General features: G+C 35.3%; 2 protein-coding genes across 12 annotated transcripts in view; one reads left to right on the top strand and one right to left on the bottom strand.

The window, feature by feature from the left end:
* LOC136030527 (DNA repair protein RAD50-like) overlaps nucleotides 1–16,406 on the top strand; it is a 227,783-nt gene that overhangs the window by 145,717 nt on the left and 65,660 nt on the right. The gene's annotated exons all lie outside the window — the stretch shown is intronic.
* Nucleotides 10,420–16,406, bottom strand: part of LOC136030526 (uncharacterized) — a 40,609-nt gene continuing 34,622 nt past the window's right edge. For both annotated transcript variants that reach the window (XM_065709556.1, XM_065709555.1), the window contains exon 2: nucleotides 10,420–11,844. In XM_065709556.1, coding sequence (XP_065565628.1) covers nucleotides 10,498–11,754 — 1,257 coding nt within the window. In that variant the 5' untranslated portion in view covers nucleotides 11,755–11,844 and the 3' untranslated portion in view covers nucleotides 10,420–10,497. The remainder of the gene's footprint in view (nucleotides 11,845–16,406) is intronic.

The raw sequence follows: 16,406 nt of genomic DNA, 5'->3' as shown, positions 1-16,406 counted from the left end.
TAAGGCGAAGAGAGAAAGCTCAAGACAAATCACTTTCTTTTAGTTAAGTAATAAGTGCGAGTTGTTTCCGCGTGTTCAGCTTTTAGTCCAGGACTTTTAGGGTTTGACCCGGACAAAATTGCAATATAAACGAAAATGGTACCAAAATGATCAGAAAAAAATTCTGTACAACATAGAAACTCTGTTTGCTTCGCTGAAACACTTCGTTGAAAGCAGAAAACTCTGAAACAATAGTTCTTGGCAACGACACTGACCTTCTGATTCTACTCTTGTATCACCTCCCGCCTAATGCAAAAACACTTTACTTCGAATCGTCAACGAACGCAAAAGAAGCGATAACACGGTTCTGGTGCCTCAACGAAGTGCAAAAAAAAATGGGAGAAGTATCCAGGCTACTTCTGGTAGGGCACGCACTCTTGGGATGTGACACGACCTCACGAGTTTTCGGACTTGGAAAGCAAGCTGTGCTACCTCTTTTGAAGAAGAGCGAAGTGTTCAGAAAAAAATGCAAAGTGTTTCTGGATGAATCATCGTCCAAAGATGAAATTGTGAAAGCGGGTGAATATCTTCTTCTCAGCTTGTATAAAGCACGACCAAACGAAGATCTCACTAAGCTGCGACATCGAATTTTCTTGGAAAAAGTTTCTTCGTCTAATACTACGGCGTTTGTTAAGCCTGAAAGGCTTCCGCCAACCGAAGCTGCAGCTTCATTCCACTCCCAGCGAGTGCGCCTCCAGGTATCCCGTTGGAAAGGGGAACCAGCTGACCTCGACCCGGCTGACTGGGGTTGGGTCCTCAGAGACAATAAATACTCACCTGTGATGACCCATTTGTTGCCTGCACCTCAGACTCTTTTGAGTGTCGTGAGATGCAACTGTAAGACAGGCTGCGAGAACTCGTGATGCAGCTGCAAGAAAAATGGATTAGCGTGTACGTTCGCGTGCGGAGAATGTCAGGGTATCAACTGTTTGAACAGGGACAACGAGATTGTCGAAGACGAGGAGCTCGACTAGTGATATCAATGCTGTGTTTTTCAAGTCAACTATACTGCCTTCGAAAGTGCAAATTTTACATATAATAGCCATTTTATATATAACTGCCAAGCGGTTGTTTTCTTTATGTTTAGTAATTCAAATGGTTGTAAGAAATGTCTGTGATTCAAGAAAGTACAAGTTTGATACTTAAGCGAGTTATTTTGTCCATAGGCCTACTTATTAGCCATTAGCAGCTGGCTCAGGAGTCAGGCCTCCCTTCCCCTTTTCCGTTATTTCCTCCAGTTTTGTTCGGTTTTCATGGTTCTCGTTTTCTTTCCTTCATTTTAGGGGTCAGTTTCGTGATCAGCAGATAGAAAAACCCCAGAAAACACATTTCCACATGCTTTCTACCCCTACCCTGTATATTTCCCTTTTCCCCTCCCCCCCCATTTCCCCGTTTTATGTTAATCGATTTTTTTATATCATTTTATTTCTCAATTTCGTAATCACCAGATAGGAATACCCCAGAAAATATCTTTCAAACCGCTTTCTACCCCTACCCTGTATTCTTCTCTTTTCTCCCCTCTTTCCCCTGTTCCCCCGTTTTCCGTAGTAGTCTTTTTCTATACTGAATTTTAGATGTCAATTTCGTAATCAGCGTATGTGAAAACCCCAAAAAACTCACTTTAAACTATTTTCTGGGCATGTTTGGCATTTTTCCCATTTTCCCCCGCATTTCCCCATTTTTCCCTGTTTTTCGGGTACTCGCCCCACTCGGATTTATGGGGACTTTTAGTATGTTGTACAGAATTTTTTTCTGATCATTTTGGTACCATTTTCGTTTATATTGCAATTTTGTCCGGGTTCAACCCTTTTTTGAGCTAAAAGTCCTGGACTATTTTGCAATTTACGCGTGTAAGCTAAACATTTTATTTATGGAACATACGTTAGGAGGTACTAGTAGTTTCAAATATCAGCAGTGTTAATGATCTAACAAGAACTTATTTTAAAATTTGGACAGGACAGCCATGAAACTTTTCATTTAACAGGGGGGCACCAAAATCATTTTATAGTTATAAAAACATTTTTTAGTTATTCCCCCAAACTCCAGACAATAAACCCCCCGAAAAAATCCCCTCCCCCTCCCGTGGAGTAAATAGAAAAATAGAAAATGATGAAGTCCCAACAAAGGAAAAACAAAGCAAAATTATAAAAAAAACTGGCAATGAATAAGAGTATTATCTCTTTTTCATAGGCACTACCTAAGTAATGGACGATGTTGGCACAATGCATTTTTTGTTTTTTTATACATTTTTTTTTTTTTAGTTTTAGAACAGGGCACTTCGTATACAAAGAGCTGTCGTAAAAACTTGAAATTAGGCTCATTCGATTGTAAATTGAGAGGACTAGTGACCTTTTTGATACTCAAAAGTTATTGAAGGGCAAATTACTCCTCTCCCCTAGGCTCATCGCCTTCCCAAGCAATTCTGATCAAAATTTTGATAGGGTTATTTTGTTCAACGCAGTTGAAAGGTACGAAAATTATGTTTTCAAGTTTGACCACCCCTTACAGCCCTCAGATCAAAGATTAAAAGCTATGCCCTGGAGACATATAACGTTTATGGAAAGTTTGGTCGTATAAACTTTGGAAGGGGCTCATTGGATTGGTAATAAAAAGTTCTAGTGCCTTTTTAAGAGTCAAAGTAATAGGAGGGCATCCCCCACACTCACATATTATTTTCCTAAACTGCATAGAATGATAATTTTGAGATAGCCATTTTATTCAAAGTTTTCCAAATATAAATATAAAGGGCTTTGGTGTCTAAATAAACACCCAAATCCGGGGGGCGAGGGTCATAAGTTATCCCCGGAGGTATTTAAAGTTTTCATGAAAGGGATGGGTGTTTAACTTTAGTGGAGGCTTAGTTGGTTGAAAATTAGAAGTTCATAACTTCGAAGACCACGCTGCCTTTCCATGACGAAAGTAAAACAGTTCAAAATAGGGATGATACCTTTTTATTGACAGTGAAATATAAAATTATTTAACTGGATATTTCGAACACATATACAGTATTCATCATCAGCAGTAAAACTAAAAGACCTGAATAAAAATAAACAAAATTTATACCTAATAAACTAATTACATATAGTTTATTGCTCTTATTTTTTTCAATGCAACAGCCGAAGCAAATCTCCTTGACCTTTTCGGTTCCGGTTCATTAGATTTAACTGACGTATTACGTGGACAGAGGTCATAACTCTTAGGTGAAGTGATATTTACTTTATTTGACCTCAGTAAATTATCATAAATTGAGTTCAATCCAAATTCACCTGTATCTCTGTTTATGGAATTATTCTTGAATATAATTTTTTTTATTTCGATTGTTTCCCTGAAAGTTTGCTTTAAACCTTGGTCCCTAGAAATCAAAGAAACATTTTCAAACAAAATAAAATGATTTGGAAAATTAAAGATATGCTCCGAGAGGGCCGACGTGAAATCTTCAGGTTTGGTATTTTGCTTTAAAGACGATGAAATGGAATTATGATGTTGTAGCAATCTCGTTCTTAAATTCTGGTTAGTACGTCCCACATAAGAGCTTCCACAAGTACATGGAATTTTATAAACCCCACTTTGTTGCTCTACGGAAGTCCGATCTTTTCCAGAATTTAAAAAACTAGCCAAAGTATTACTACCTCTTAAAGCTACCTTTAAACCATTATTTTGTAAAATTCTTTTAAGTTTTTCACTCAAACCTGGAACATATGGTAGAGAACAAAAGATATCTTTCTTTTCTGTTGTTTCCAGAATATCGTCAGAACATTCTAGAAATTTTTTCTTTCTTTTCGAAAAAGTCTGGTCAATTAACCAACCCGGATAATGGTTACTTATTAAAATGTCTTTTAGCAATAATAATTCCTCCTCAATGAATTTTGGAGAACAAATTCTAAAAATGCGGTCAGTTAAAGATATGATTAAACCAATTTTTACTTGGCGGGCATGACCGGAGAAAAATGTCATTTTTCTTAGTCCAACATAGTCAAAATACCTGTAGCAATGCCTCTTGGGTTGACAGAGCTCTCCAGTGCCATGGGAATAGGGTTTTAAGTTATGCCCTGGGCATATAAAGTTTTCAGGAATGGGTGGCTGTATAAGCTTCAGATGAGGGTCACTTGATTTGAAATTGGAAGTTATATTGGCCATTTTAAGAATAAAAACTGATTTGACAGCAACAATTCCCCTTTTTCCAAGCCAATGTTCTCCCCAAACACCTCCAACCAACATATACTTCGGAGGGGGCCGATTGGATTGATAATCCGGAGTTCTATTGCCTTTTTTAAGTATAAAAAGGGATCAAAGTGCATCTATCATCCCCACATCCAACATAAATTCTGAGACACTCTTTTTGTTCAATATAGCCCATATAACAAGGCTTTTGGATTGGTATAAACTACCTGAATCTGGGAGTGAGTGTTGTATGTTCTATTCCTGGGGAATCTAGGGTTCTAATGGAAGGGATGGTTATATGAACTTTAAAGTTGCTCATTAGGTTGAAATTAGAAGTTATAATTCCTTTCTAAGAGTAAATAGTGTTGGATTTCAATTAGTCCCCCCCCAACTACCCGTCTTTCCACCAAACGCAAATATCACTAGAACGGCTCAAATTGTGTTTCAGGGTAAGTTGTGGTGGATCTTCAACTCGCCTTTTTTTATTTAATCTTAAAGCAACATTTGGTTTTAAGATTTGGTTTTTAAGCATAACGAGCAAATTGTATAACTGTGCGAGAATATTTTCGTTAAGTTTATATGACTTTTAGGGGGTGTTACCCCCTATTTTCTAAAATAAGGCAAATTTTCTCAGGCTCGTAACTTCTGATGACAAAGACTAAATTTGATGAAACTTATATATTTAAAATCAGCATAAAAATCTGATTCTTTTGATATATCTTTTAGCATCGAAATTCCGTTTTCTAGAGTTTCGTTTACTATAGAGCCGGGTCGCTCCAGTTCGTTACAACGAACTGTTTGATTTGGACAGGACAGCCATAAAGCTTTTCAGTAAAAAGGAGTGACACCAAAATCACTTTTTAGCTATGAAAAGCATTTTTTAGCTATTCCCCCACCCCCAGAAGATACCGCCTGCAGAAAATTCCCCATCCCCTTCTCCCTTGGAGTAACTAGAAAAATAGAAAATGATGGAGTCCTAGTAAAAAAAAACAACAACAAAATAATGTAAATCAAACAGTTCGTGGTAACGAACTGTAGTAAGGAGCGACCCGGCTCAATAGTAACCAAAACTCTAAAAAATGGAATTTTGATACCAATACCTACATCAAAAGAATCGCATTTTAATGCTGATTTTAAATATATAAGTTTCATCAAGTTTAGTTTCACCCATCAAAAGTTACGAGCCTGAGAAAATTTGCGTTGTTTTAGAAAATAGGGGGAAACGCCCCCTAGAAGTCATAGAATCTTAACGAAAATCACACCATCAAATTCAGCGTATCAGAGAACCCTACTGAAGAAGTTTCAAGCTCCTATCTACAAAAATGTGGAATTTTGTATTTTTTGCCAGAAGGCAGATCACGGATGCGTGTTTATTTGTTTTTTTGTTGTTTTTTTTTCCCAGGGGTGATCGTATCGACCCAGTTGTCCTATAATGTTGCAAGAGGGCTCATTCTAACGGAAATTAAAAGTTCTAGTGCCCTTTTTAAGTGACCGAAAAATTGGAGGGCACCTAGGCCCCCTCCCACGCTAATTATTTTACCAAAGTCAACGGATCAAAATTCTGAGATAGCCATTTTATTCAGCGTCGTCGAAAAACCTTATAACTATGTCTTTGGGGACGACTTACTCCCCCACAGTCCCCATGGGAGGGGCAACAAGTTACAAACTTTGATCAATGCTTACATACAGTAATGGTTATTGGGAAGTGTACAGGCGTTTTCAGGAGGATTTTTTTGGTTGGGGGAGGGGTTAAGAAGAGGGGGATATGCTGGGGGTACTTTCCATCGATAATTTGTCATGGGGGAAGAAAATCTCCATGAAGGGAGCGGAGGATTTACTAGCATTATTTAAAAAAAAACAATGAAAAAATAAATATGAAAAAGTTCTTTCAGCTGGAAGTAAGAAAAAGCATTAAAACTTAAAACAAACAGAAATTATTACCCATTTGAGGGGCTCACCTCCTCCTATTACCTCGCTCTTTACGCTAAAGTATTTTTAGTAATTTCAACTACTTATTCTACGGCCTTTGTGATTCTGGAGTCATTCTTAATGAATTAGGACAAAATTTAAGCTTTAGTGTAAAGAGCGAGGATCTGACAAGGGGGCGAACCCCCTCATATATGTAATAAAAATATGAGAATACAAAAGTTCTTTACGTAAGCTAATTTATAAGTTACGTAAATCTTTTACTAATAAAAATATTCGTAAGAAATTAAAAGTTCTAGTTGCCTTTTTAATTAACCAAAAAATCGGAGGGCAACTAGGCTTCCTCCCCCGCTCTTTTTTTTCTCAGAATCATTCGATCAAAATTATGAGAAAGCCATTTAGCCAAAAAAAAAATGCAAATTTCGTTTTAATTATTCCTCTGCGGAGAGCCAAAATCAAAACATGCATTGAATCAAAAATGTTCAGAAATTAAATATAAAAAAACAAGTTTTTTTAACTGAAAGTAAGGAGCGACATTAAAACTTAAAACGAACAGAAATTACTTCGTATATGAAAGAGGCTGCTTCCTCATCAACGCCCCGCTCTTTACGCTAAAGTTTGACTCTGTCTCTCAATTCTTCTTTTTAAAACAGTAAAAAACTTTAGCGTAAAGAGCGGGGCGTTGATGAGGAAGCAGCCTCTTTCATATACGAAGTAATTTCTGTTCGTTTTAAGTTTTAATGTCGCTCCTTACTTTCAGTTAAAAAAACTTGTTTTTTTATATTTAATTTTAAAATAAGTTTTCTTATAACATTAACCCAGCTGATATTTGAAACTAGTAGTCGCTCTTAACGTAAGTTATACGAGAAAATACTTCGCTTTCACGCATGAATTACGAAAGCTGAACAAGCGGAAATAACTCACACTTATTGCTTAAATACGGGAAAGTGGTTTGTCTAGTGATCTAGTTTATTCTCCCTTCGCCTTATTCTGTCTTGATTTTTTCGTATCGATTACACTTTTTTTTCTTTTTGATCTTATTCGTGCAGTTATCTGTGTAAATTTATTATCTTCGAGAAAGTAGATTTGGATAGACATTGCAATGATTATTTCCATTTGACTGTCTTACTAAGATACATGGTTCCGTTTTAAAAAGTGTGTTTTGATTAAATAGGTTTATTTTATGACGCATTTTTGCAAGCCAATTCTACAAAAATGTGGTTAGTTGAGTTGATTTGGGCATTGGTTTGATTGGTCAAAGACCATTTTTATCCTACGAATATATCATACAATCTCAAGGATATTCAATCATTAGAGTGATAACAGGCTATTGACGGGGCAATTTTAGACTCGTCTTCGAGATGCCGATGACGTATGGCGGTAAACAAAGGATGAAGCTTCAAATTTTTTTTTATTTTGTTCCCTTAGTCTCAGTAGCAGTGGGGTTGTCGGGGGCGTAGCTCCAATATTTCTATTGGTTGGGGGAGGCAAAACGAGTCTACATCTGGAGAATCAAGAAACGTGGGCCATATAATAATGGTTCATCCAAATAATTGGGTGGGGGCACTTGCTTCCTCCCTCTAACGATGCCACTGGGGGCAGTAGAAGACGTAGTACCAATATGCGTGTTGTAACTTTTTGATTTTAGCACATCCCTAGCCAAGTTTTATGAACAGACAGCTCAATTTTTTAATCATTCAAACTTATCAAACTAGTTACCAAAATCCAGTCAGTGAAAAAACTAAAAAATAAGTCCTTTTTTATTGAATTTTTGAACTGAATTTTAATTGAACCGAATTGAATTTTATTGAATTGAATATGGAAATAATTTTCTTAATGATGAAATAAAGAAAAAGGTTCTCTAGAGCTCCTCTCTCCATTGCAATCTCAGTTTTCTTTTTTTTTTCTTTTGTCGATTTGTCAGTAAAAAAGAAAAAAAAAAGGTTTGCCCTATTAATGGTTAGTCAAACAATTACAAAGGAGAAATTAAATAGGCAGCCCAAGAGTTGTGGATTTTTCTCAACAATGCCTAATATTTCCCATTTAATTTGCCAAAAACTTTTGAAGTTATCCACAGGACCTTGTTCAGGATGGGTGGGGGATCCAAAATAAATACATTTCCTAAATTTCTGGGTGTCTCATATTTAAATTATCTAACAGTTTTTTGTAATATTGTTTAACCCCACCCCCCTGAAAAATTCGATTTATTTCCATTTAAACAAGTTTAAAGTTTGATTAACATGAGTTACAATATATTACTCCCTCTACCGCTAGATTTTGAAAAATGCCTTTTATCTATATTAGCAAAAAAAATCTTAGTTCCAACCTTTGCATTTTCATGAGTTTGCGTTATATTCTTTAAGGGATCAACTCTTTTTTTGAATTTAATATATTTTACTTTTACACATTTAGCAGATTCCATGGTTATCCCAAAATTAGCTTGTTAAAGTTTGATTCAAAACTTCATCTTATCTACAATAAACTTAATTTTGAAACTAAACGTTGTCAATATCGCCCCGAAGTTATGAGAGAGTAATTAAGAACACCCCCAAAGGATTGAACTATTTAGAAAATTTTAGCATAATTTTGACAAACTATAGGATGTCATTATATTTCATCTACCTGATGAGTATAAACTTTTAACTTCCCAAATATATCAAGAATAATACATCTCCCCGAAGGTACCTCAACTCTTCGAAGATAGGAGACTGAAAAAAGCTTATTCGTTTGTGATTTATTAATCAGGGTTTTAAGTGGCATTGTCGTCGAATTACAATCTTGGAGTACAAAACAGAGAATGAATTGGATTTGTTGCGGAGGACTCCGAAAAAATTTTCCTCCCATATGCCATATTTTGCCTCAAAAATTGGATCTTCAAACTATGTTGAACAAACCGCCTATTTCAAAGTTCTATAAGACGGTTTCGGGCAGAGACACGTGGAAGGGGGTTAAACGGCCATCCAATCCTCTTGGCTACTTAAAAAATGCAATGGAACCTTTAATTTACGTTTAAATGAGTTCTGCAAGGGTGTGATATTCTTTCAAGGTATGTTTTTGTAGGGGAGGGACCGATACCCCCCCACCTCCTCCTTCCAATAATTGTTGGAAAAAATATTATATATTTCCTTCCCCTTGACTATCTGGGTATGTACCCTTCTTTCCCCCCGATATTTTTGCTTATTTTGCAATATTTTGGTAAAAAATACTATTTTTGGTGTATTAATTAAACACTATTAAAATAAAAATACTAGCCTAAAATTCACTAAACTATTAAATTTTTAAAAATGCATTTTTTGTGTCTTCATAAAAAAAATTGCTCTACCATTTAAGTTCTAGTGAATTGGCTATTATATCCTATAAAAGATAAGTTATTCTTAGAATTTAACCTTTTTTTCCTTTAAGCATTCATGGGATCCCTTAAAGTAGTAAGAATAATATATTTCCTCAGGGGTACATGAAGTCCCCAAATATGTTGATAATAAAAACAAAACAGAATATCCATTTGTGGTTAATTATGCAAGATTTTAGCCAGGCTTAGCACCTAGTTAGAATCTTGGAGGGAAAAGCGGGTGAGTTTACGAAAATCGTGATTTGATGAAAACATTTTGTGGAGGTGTGTTCAACAAATTATTTTTATTGGATATTCAAAATTTAAATTTCCGAATTAAAATGGACTATTTGTCTTAAATGAAAAACAGCAGAAAATTAAAAATATTTCAGGTCTTGTATGCTAGCCACTTGGTAAGCACGGATTAAAACCATTATTAATAGTAAAAGCAAGCATATCGTACCTAATAGTTGGTTAAACATACCACTCACTCCAACAGCAAGCTGCCTGAGTCAAACGTAGCTATGCACGCTCTTCCTTCATCCCGATCCATTCAAAGACTCACTCTTTACACAGTACAAAGAAGTTTTCATTTCCCTCAAACCTTCCCTCATGACACCCTCCCACCCAAGGGAAGGGTGGTGTCCTTTTCATTTGGCATTAAACAGTTGCTAAACAAGGGCAATCTTGGTCAATCTGCAATGCTTTATCAGCAGAGAATATCCTAACCATCTCAACCTTTCTCACGGAATATAATCCTAAAAAGTACAACTTAATGGTAGAGATATGGTCATTCAATTGGGAAGACTAACCAGAATATTTTGTGGGAAACTTCCCTGAAAAACATCTAGCAAATCCTCCTCCGCTACCTGACCCCCGTCATACCTGTTGACTCAGTTTTAAGAAATTTCAGAGAGTACACATTATAGAGTAAACAGGTAGGGATTCGTCAGACATCGTAAGGTCTTTTAGATGAATTCTTTATTCATGAATATCGAAACGTCTTAAAATAAAAAAAAATAAATAAAAAATATTCCAACCAGTCAAAACAAGTCGCGATAAAAAATATCCAGTTGTTCCAAAAATCTGTTCAAAATTTCATCTTGTCTGTCTTTCAAATTTATAAGCTTTTTTTCTAAAGTGTCGAGCAAGATGCTTTTTTCTCCAACTTCTTGCTTAAGAAATTCTGAAGTTGTTTCTGATTCATTGATTTTTATTTGGAGATAATCTACATATGACTTAAGGCATAAAAGTTCTTCTTTACCTTCTTTGCCTTTCTCTTTTAAAGAAGTCACCTCCAACATCACTGATTTTAGATGAGACCTAAAATAATTTTTTCTCAAAATTTGCTCTTCAATTTCCTTCTCCTTCTTGGTTATTTCTTCTTTTAGCTCCAGATTCTTTGTAGCGCATTCAAGGATTTCGGATTTAAGAGAGTGAATTTCATAACCCATTTTTGTCAGAATATCCTCTTTTTCTACTACAGGTCCATGTTTCGCACTTTCAATTCGTAATACTTTCTTTCTAACTGTTTTTAATTCATCAGTTTGGTTCTGGGTTTTATCTTCTTTGTCTGTCAAATTGACAAGTATTTTTTCTGAAGCTTCGCTCAAACAGCTTTTGTCTCCAACTTCTTGTTTAAGAGATTCTGAAGTTGTTTCTAATTCGTTGATTTTCATTTGAAGATAATCAACATAATATTTTAGGCATGAAATTTCTTCTTCATATTTTTTTGCACTTTCTTCCTTCTCTCTCAAAATTCGACAAAATTCCGCATTTAAATTAGTGACTTCTTCTTTCAAAGACGACACCTCAAAAAAAGCTTCTTTGAGACGAGAATCATTTTTCGAAATTAGCTCTTCATTTTCCCTTCGAATACTTCTGGCAAACACATCTTTGACTGAGACATCTTGCAAAAGCAGTATATTTTCTGTCTTCAATCGAGCAGTATCCTCATTGGGAGATTTGTTTTCACTAAGAGTAATGTTCAGTTGATGCTCCATATTGGCTAGTCTTTCGTTTTCCCTAAATAATGTCTCGTTTTGAGTTTCCAATCTAGTAATTGTTGCTTTCAATAGTGACACTTCAAATAATGCAGCAGCAAGTTGAGTTTTAGCTATATCATGATCAGTTTGAGAGGCAATATCGTCAGTCAGTTGCTTCTTTTCACTAAAAATTTGTTTAAGATCAACATCTGTCTTGTCCATTTCCGGCAACTTCATGGGAAGAACATCTTGTTCTTTACCTATTGCCAAAAACTGAGTCTTTATATCTGCACCCACAAATTTGTGTTTTTCCATCTGATGATCTAGTTTTTGTAACTTAACGGGATTGCCTTCTAAAAGTTTGTATTTGTCCTGCAGATTTGTTTTTATTGCAGAAATTCCTCTCTGAAAAAATAGGAGGAAATTAGAAATATAAAGAATAAGCTTCGCAAAAATAAAATCGAACGAGAAACAAAGCTGGCGCCAGAGATGACTAGGATGGGTAAAACAAAATAACAAAAGACATGAAAAATAGATCGGTTCAGCATTGCACAAAATCTTAGACTGTGTCACAAGAGTGAAGTCTTAAAGGATATATAATTCTTAGTAATTATATTGAGTCACAAGATTAGCAGCGTATAATATTAGTAGAACCACAAAACAGCTATAGGGAGAGGGGTATCATCGGCAGTACAATTGTAGTGCGAAAGTAAAGAGCGATGGGGGTGCATTTTTGTGGAGGGCATCTGCCCTTGATCATTTTGGATTGGAAAATGGATCATTCGATTAGGTATTGAAAGAGCTAGTGCCCCTTTTATAGTAGAAAGTTATTTGAGAGCAACTAACCACCTCCCACGCTCACTACTTCATCGAGCAAATTTAATCAAAATGTTGAAATAGCCATTTTGTTCAACGTGGTTCAGATTTCCTGAAATTAGGTCTTTGAAGGTGACATCCAAATCAAAACATGTTATGCGTACGCAGGTGGTCAAAAGGGTACAACACAGGAATAACTGAAAATATTAATTCGGAAAACTAACGAAACAATAAGCGAGATGATCAAAAATGTAATATTTGCTTGCTAGCAATACTACTACAGCCAAAACCATTACTACTACCACACTACACTATATTTAGCGGGAATTTGAACTAAATAAAAAACTGATATGTCTATGCACATTGTCAAAATAGCATATCTCAAGAATTGATATGGTTATTAAGTTGGAACATTCAGAGAACACTTAAAGGGGAAGATTGTTTGACCAAAAGGCAATATGTTCACACTGCTGCTATTACTGATGTTACTGCTGCTTACTTACTACTGCTACTATCTCTACTACTTACATCGCAACTATTTTTAGGGCAAATAGCACTGAGAGGGAAAATTCAAGAAGTATATGAACATACGGGTTACCAAAACGACATATCAGTAATGGCATAGCAATAGCTAATTGTATTAAGTTAAAACTTCTAGAACTTGATGATAGGGATGTTCTAGTGACCAAAAGACAAGAGATTAATACTACTGCTGCTAGTAGTAATACCGTGATAAAATACTATTACTAGTAATATCAATACTGCTACTATGACTGCTATCATAACTATGTCTAAGGGTGCGAAGTCGAAATTGTCAAGAAAATTTGAGCGAGTAAGGTGAGCTGAGTCAGAACACGCTCTCTTTATGCAGGTTTTCAAAAGGATGTAACAGCAAAAGTGCTATGAAAATATTGCTATTAACGCTGCTACAGCTATTACTACTGGGCAAGCTAAGGGTATTAAGGTGAAGCTTTTAAGGAAAATTTAGGTGGACGTTGAATAAAATCAAAACAAATTATGAGCACTTGGACTTTCAAAAAGGCTACAAAGGAATATCAGAAGAACAACTTACTTAACTAATTTAAATCTCTAAGGGTAAGTTTTGTGCAATTTTGAACTAGCCAGGAGGCATTGTAAGAATACTTTTAATGCTACGAATACAGTTACTGAAGAGAAAGATTTTGGAGAGAAAGTAGCCCCTCTCTCAAGTCAATTTATTTTCCAAACGCATCCAGTCAAAATTTTGAAAGAGCCATTTTGTTCATTTTGTTCAGCACATTAGCATGGTCCAACGACTATGTCTTTGTTGATATTAGGCATGTAAACCATCTATAATTATGCAATTGGCCCGTTGGTATTTAAAAATAAATTTTGCTTTAAAATAAATCAAAAGGCATTAGGTTTATGGTTGCCAATAACACACCTCGGCATTATATCGAGAACGAGTGGGGTATTAAGTTGAAATTTTTGGGGATACTGTTATTACTACTTCTGTTCTTACTATTTAAATAAATAAAAAGAATGTATGTATATCCAGGTTGTCAAAAAGCAAAGATAGAATTATTTGGGAATAATATTAAAATTTCAAGTCAAATTCAGAAGCTATAAAATTTAAATTAAAAAATACTATTTTGTGCCAGGATCAAAAATTGTTAAAAAAGTTTTTCCAATATACAAATAGCAACCCATACAAATGATTCTTTTAGAAAAAACTGAAAAGATATAAAATCTTATTTTTTCAAAAAGAAAAAACTATGTCTATAAAAAAGAAACAGAAATTATATAAAAGGTTTTCTCTGCAAAACAGGTTTTTCAAAAAAATGTAAAGAGCTATGTTTGCCAAGAATGATCAGAAATCAAGCCAAATAATATTCCAAGTGTAAAATTACCACAAATCACGATCAATAAATAAACATAACTAAAAAAGAACAGAAATTTCAAATAACCGAGTCAAGTTCGAAACAAGCAAAAAGTGACATGAGTAGGGGTGATAACCTTCATACCCTCTCAAGACCAGAACATAATCCGCGCTTTACTGAAAACAAAATATGTATTAAATTTTTTCACTTTACTTGCTTTCATAAATAAAAATCATCAAAACTTTAAGGAATAAATATTAATATATGTCAATTAAATTACCTATCAATTGTGATTTCTTTTTTTTTTTTGCTTTTTTTTTAGTAAAGCATAAAATATGAAACAAATCAACTAGAGATTAGAAAAAATATATATAAGAAGTACAACTAATAGATGCCGTCATATAACAAGGCTGACGGAGAGGTAGAATCATAAATCAGAAACAACAAAAAAATGTACACTTGTCAAAAATAGAAGAAAGGGGGTAGCTAGAGAAAAAAGTAGCGGTAGTAATGATGATACTCGCCAAATAACTTCCAAATCATTCAAATAGCCTGTAACTGTAACCTGAAAACCTAAATAAATAACCTGTAACCTAAATAAAAGAATGGTGTGTGCACAAGGTACCATTTATTCATATTTTTTGTATTATTTTTGGTTTCAGACCAAGGCACTTCGTATAGAAGGAGTTGTCTTATAAATTTCAAATGAGCTCATTCGATAGGAAATTCAATGTTGTGGTGCCCTTTTTTCAGAGTCAAAAGTGATTTGGGGGTACACACACATCCCCCCCGTCCATCCATCATTTTCCCAAACACACCAAGTCGAAACTTTTAGACAATACTTTTGAGACCTTAACTTTGTTCAAAAAAGCTGAAAATTCTAGTTACTATGTCTTTGGGGATGACAACAGCCCCATAGTCCTCAGGACAAAGGTTATAGTTATGCCGTTTAGACATTTTTAACAAATAAAGTTTTGTGGAAACGGTGATCGTTTAATTGGAAATCAGAACTCCTAGTGTCCATATTAATAGTCAAAAGTGATCGGAGGGTAATTAGGACCCTCCCCCCAGAGCCTAAAGAAAAGGGTTGCAAGTTATGTCCAAGGGTCACATAAGATTTTTATGGAATGGGTGGTCATATAAACCACAGAAGGGAATCATTTGGTTGAAAATTCCAAGTTGTAGTTCTATTTTAAGAGTCAAAAGTGATGGAGGTCAGCTATATCCCCTCCTTCGCCTTCCTTTCAATAATACCTCTATCGTTGACACAACCCCCACAGCCTAGGGACAAGGGTTATAAGTTATGCCCCAAGGCATATAAGGTTTTTATAAATTGGGACTCTTTCGACTGTAGATCAGAAGTTCTAGAGCCCTTTTTAAGAGTCAAAAGTGATCGGAGGGTAGCCAGCACCCAGCGCCATTATTTTTCAGGATGATTTGAAAATAGCATAGACTTCTAATTCATTTCTTCTAAACAATTTTCGGCCTTCGTAAATTTGTAGCCTTTTTTAAATATATTACTAAAATCTATAAACCTTAACATTTTCTACTTGGGAAATTGAAGTCCTACAAAAACCTTCCTATCGATTACCAGTCGATCACTTCATTTAGTATTTGAAGATTTTCTATAGATAATGCGTGGCCATCATATCACATGCTCCCGATGGGGCAGTTTTAGCCTCGCCTACGAGATTAAGACGTAGACTGATAGACAAAGGATGGAACTTGAAAATCCTGTCATGCTGTTTCCTTAGTACCCTTTAGTGAAACTTCAGGAAGGGTCACCTTAATACCCTTAACCTCAGTAGCAGTGGGGTAGTCAGGGACGTAGCTCCAGCATTCCTATTGGGGAGAGGGGAGGAGGCAAGAGGGGTCTATATCTGGAGAGTCACGGGGCAGGGGCTATATAATAATGTTTCATCCAAATTATTGGTTTGGGGCATTCACTCCCTCCCCCAAATGACATCGATGGGGGCAGTACAAGAAGTAGTACCAATATCCACATTTTAATTTTTGGCTAGTAGCACATCTCTAGCCATGTTTTAGTAACTTACATCTTAATTTTTTAATAATTAAAACTTATTATTACGAATATTGAGTCAGTGAAAAAACTAAGAAATTAGTCCGTTTATCATATATCTGAACGAGTGCTAGCGGCAATAATTCTTTTAATGATGAAATGAAGAAAAAGTACTTTACAAAAGTTCTCTAGAGCCCCTCTCCCCATTAAAATCACATTCGTTTTTTTACTGGCTTATCAGTAAAAAAGGGACAAAAATATTTGTATTATTA

The sequence above is a fragment of the Artemia franciscana genome, chromosome 8 (genome assembly GCF_032884065.1).
Source record: "Artemia franciscana chromosome 8, ASM3288406v1, whole genome shotgun sequence".
NCBI classification, from domain to species: Eukaryota; Metazoa; Arthropoda; class Branchiopoda; order Anostraca; family Artemiidae; genus Artemia; species Artemia franciscana.
This window is presented reverse-complemented; position numbering and strand designations above follow the sequence as displayed.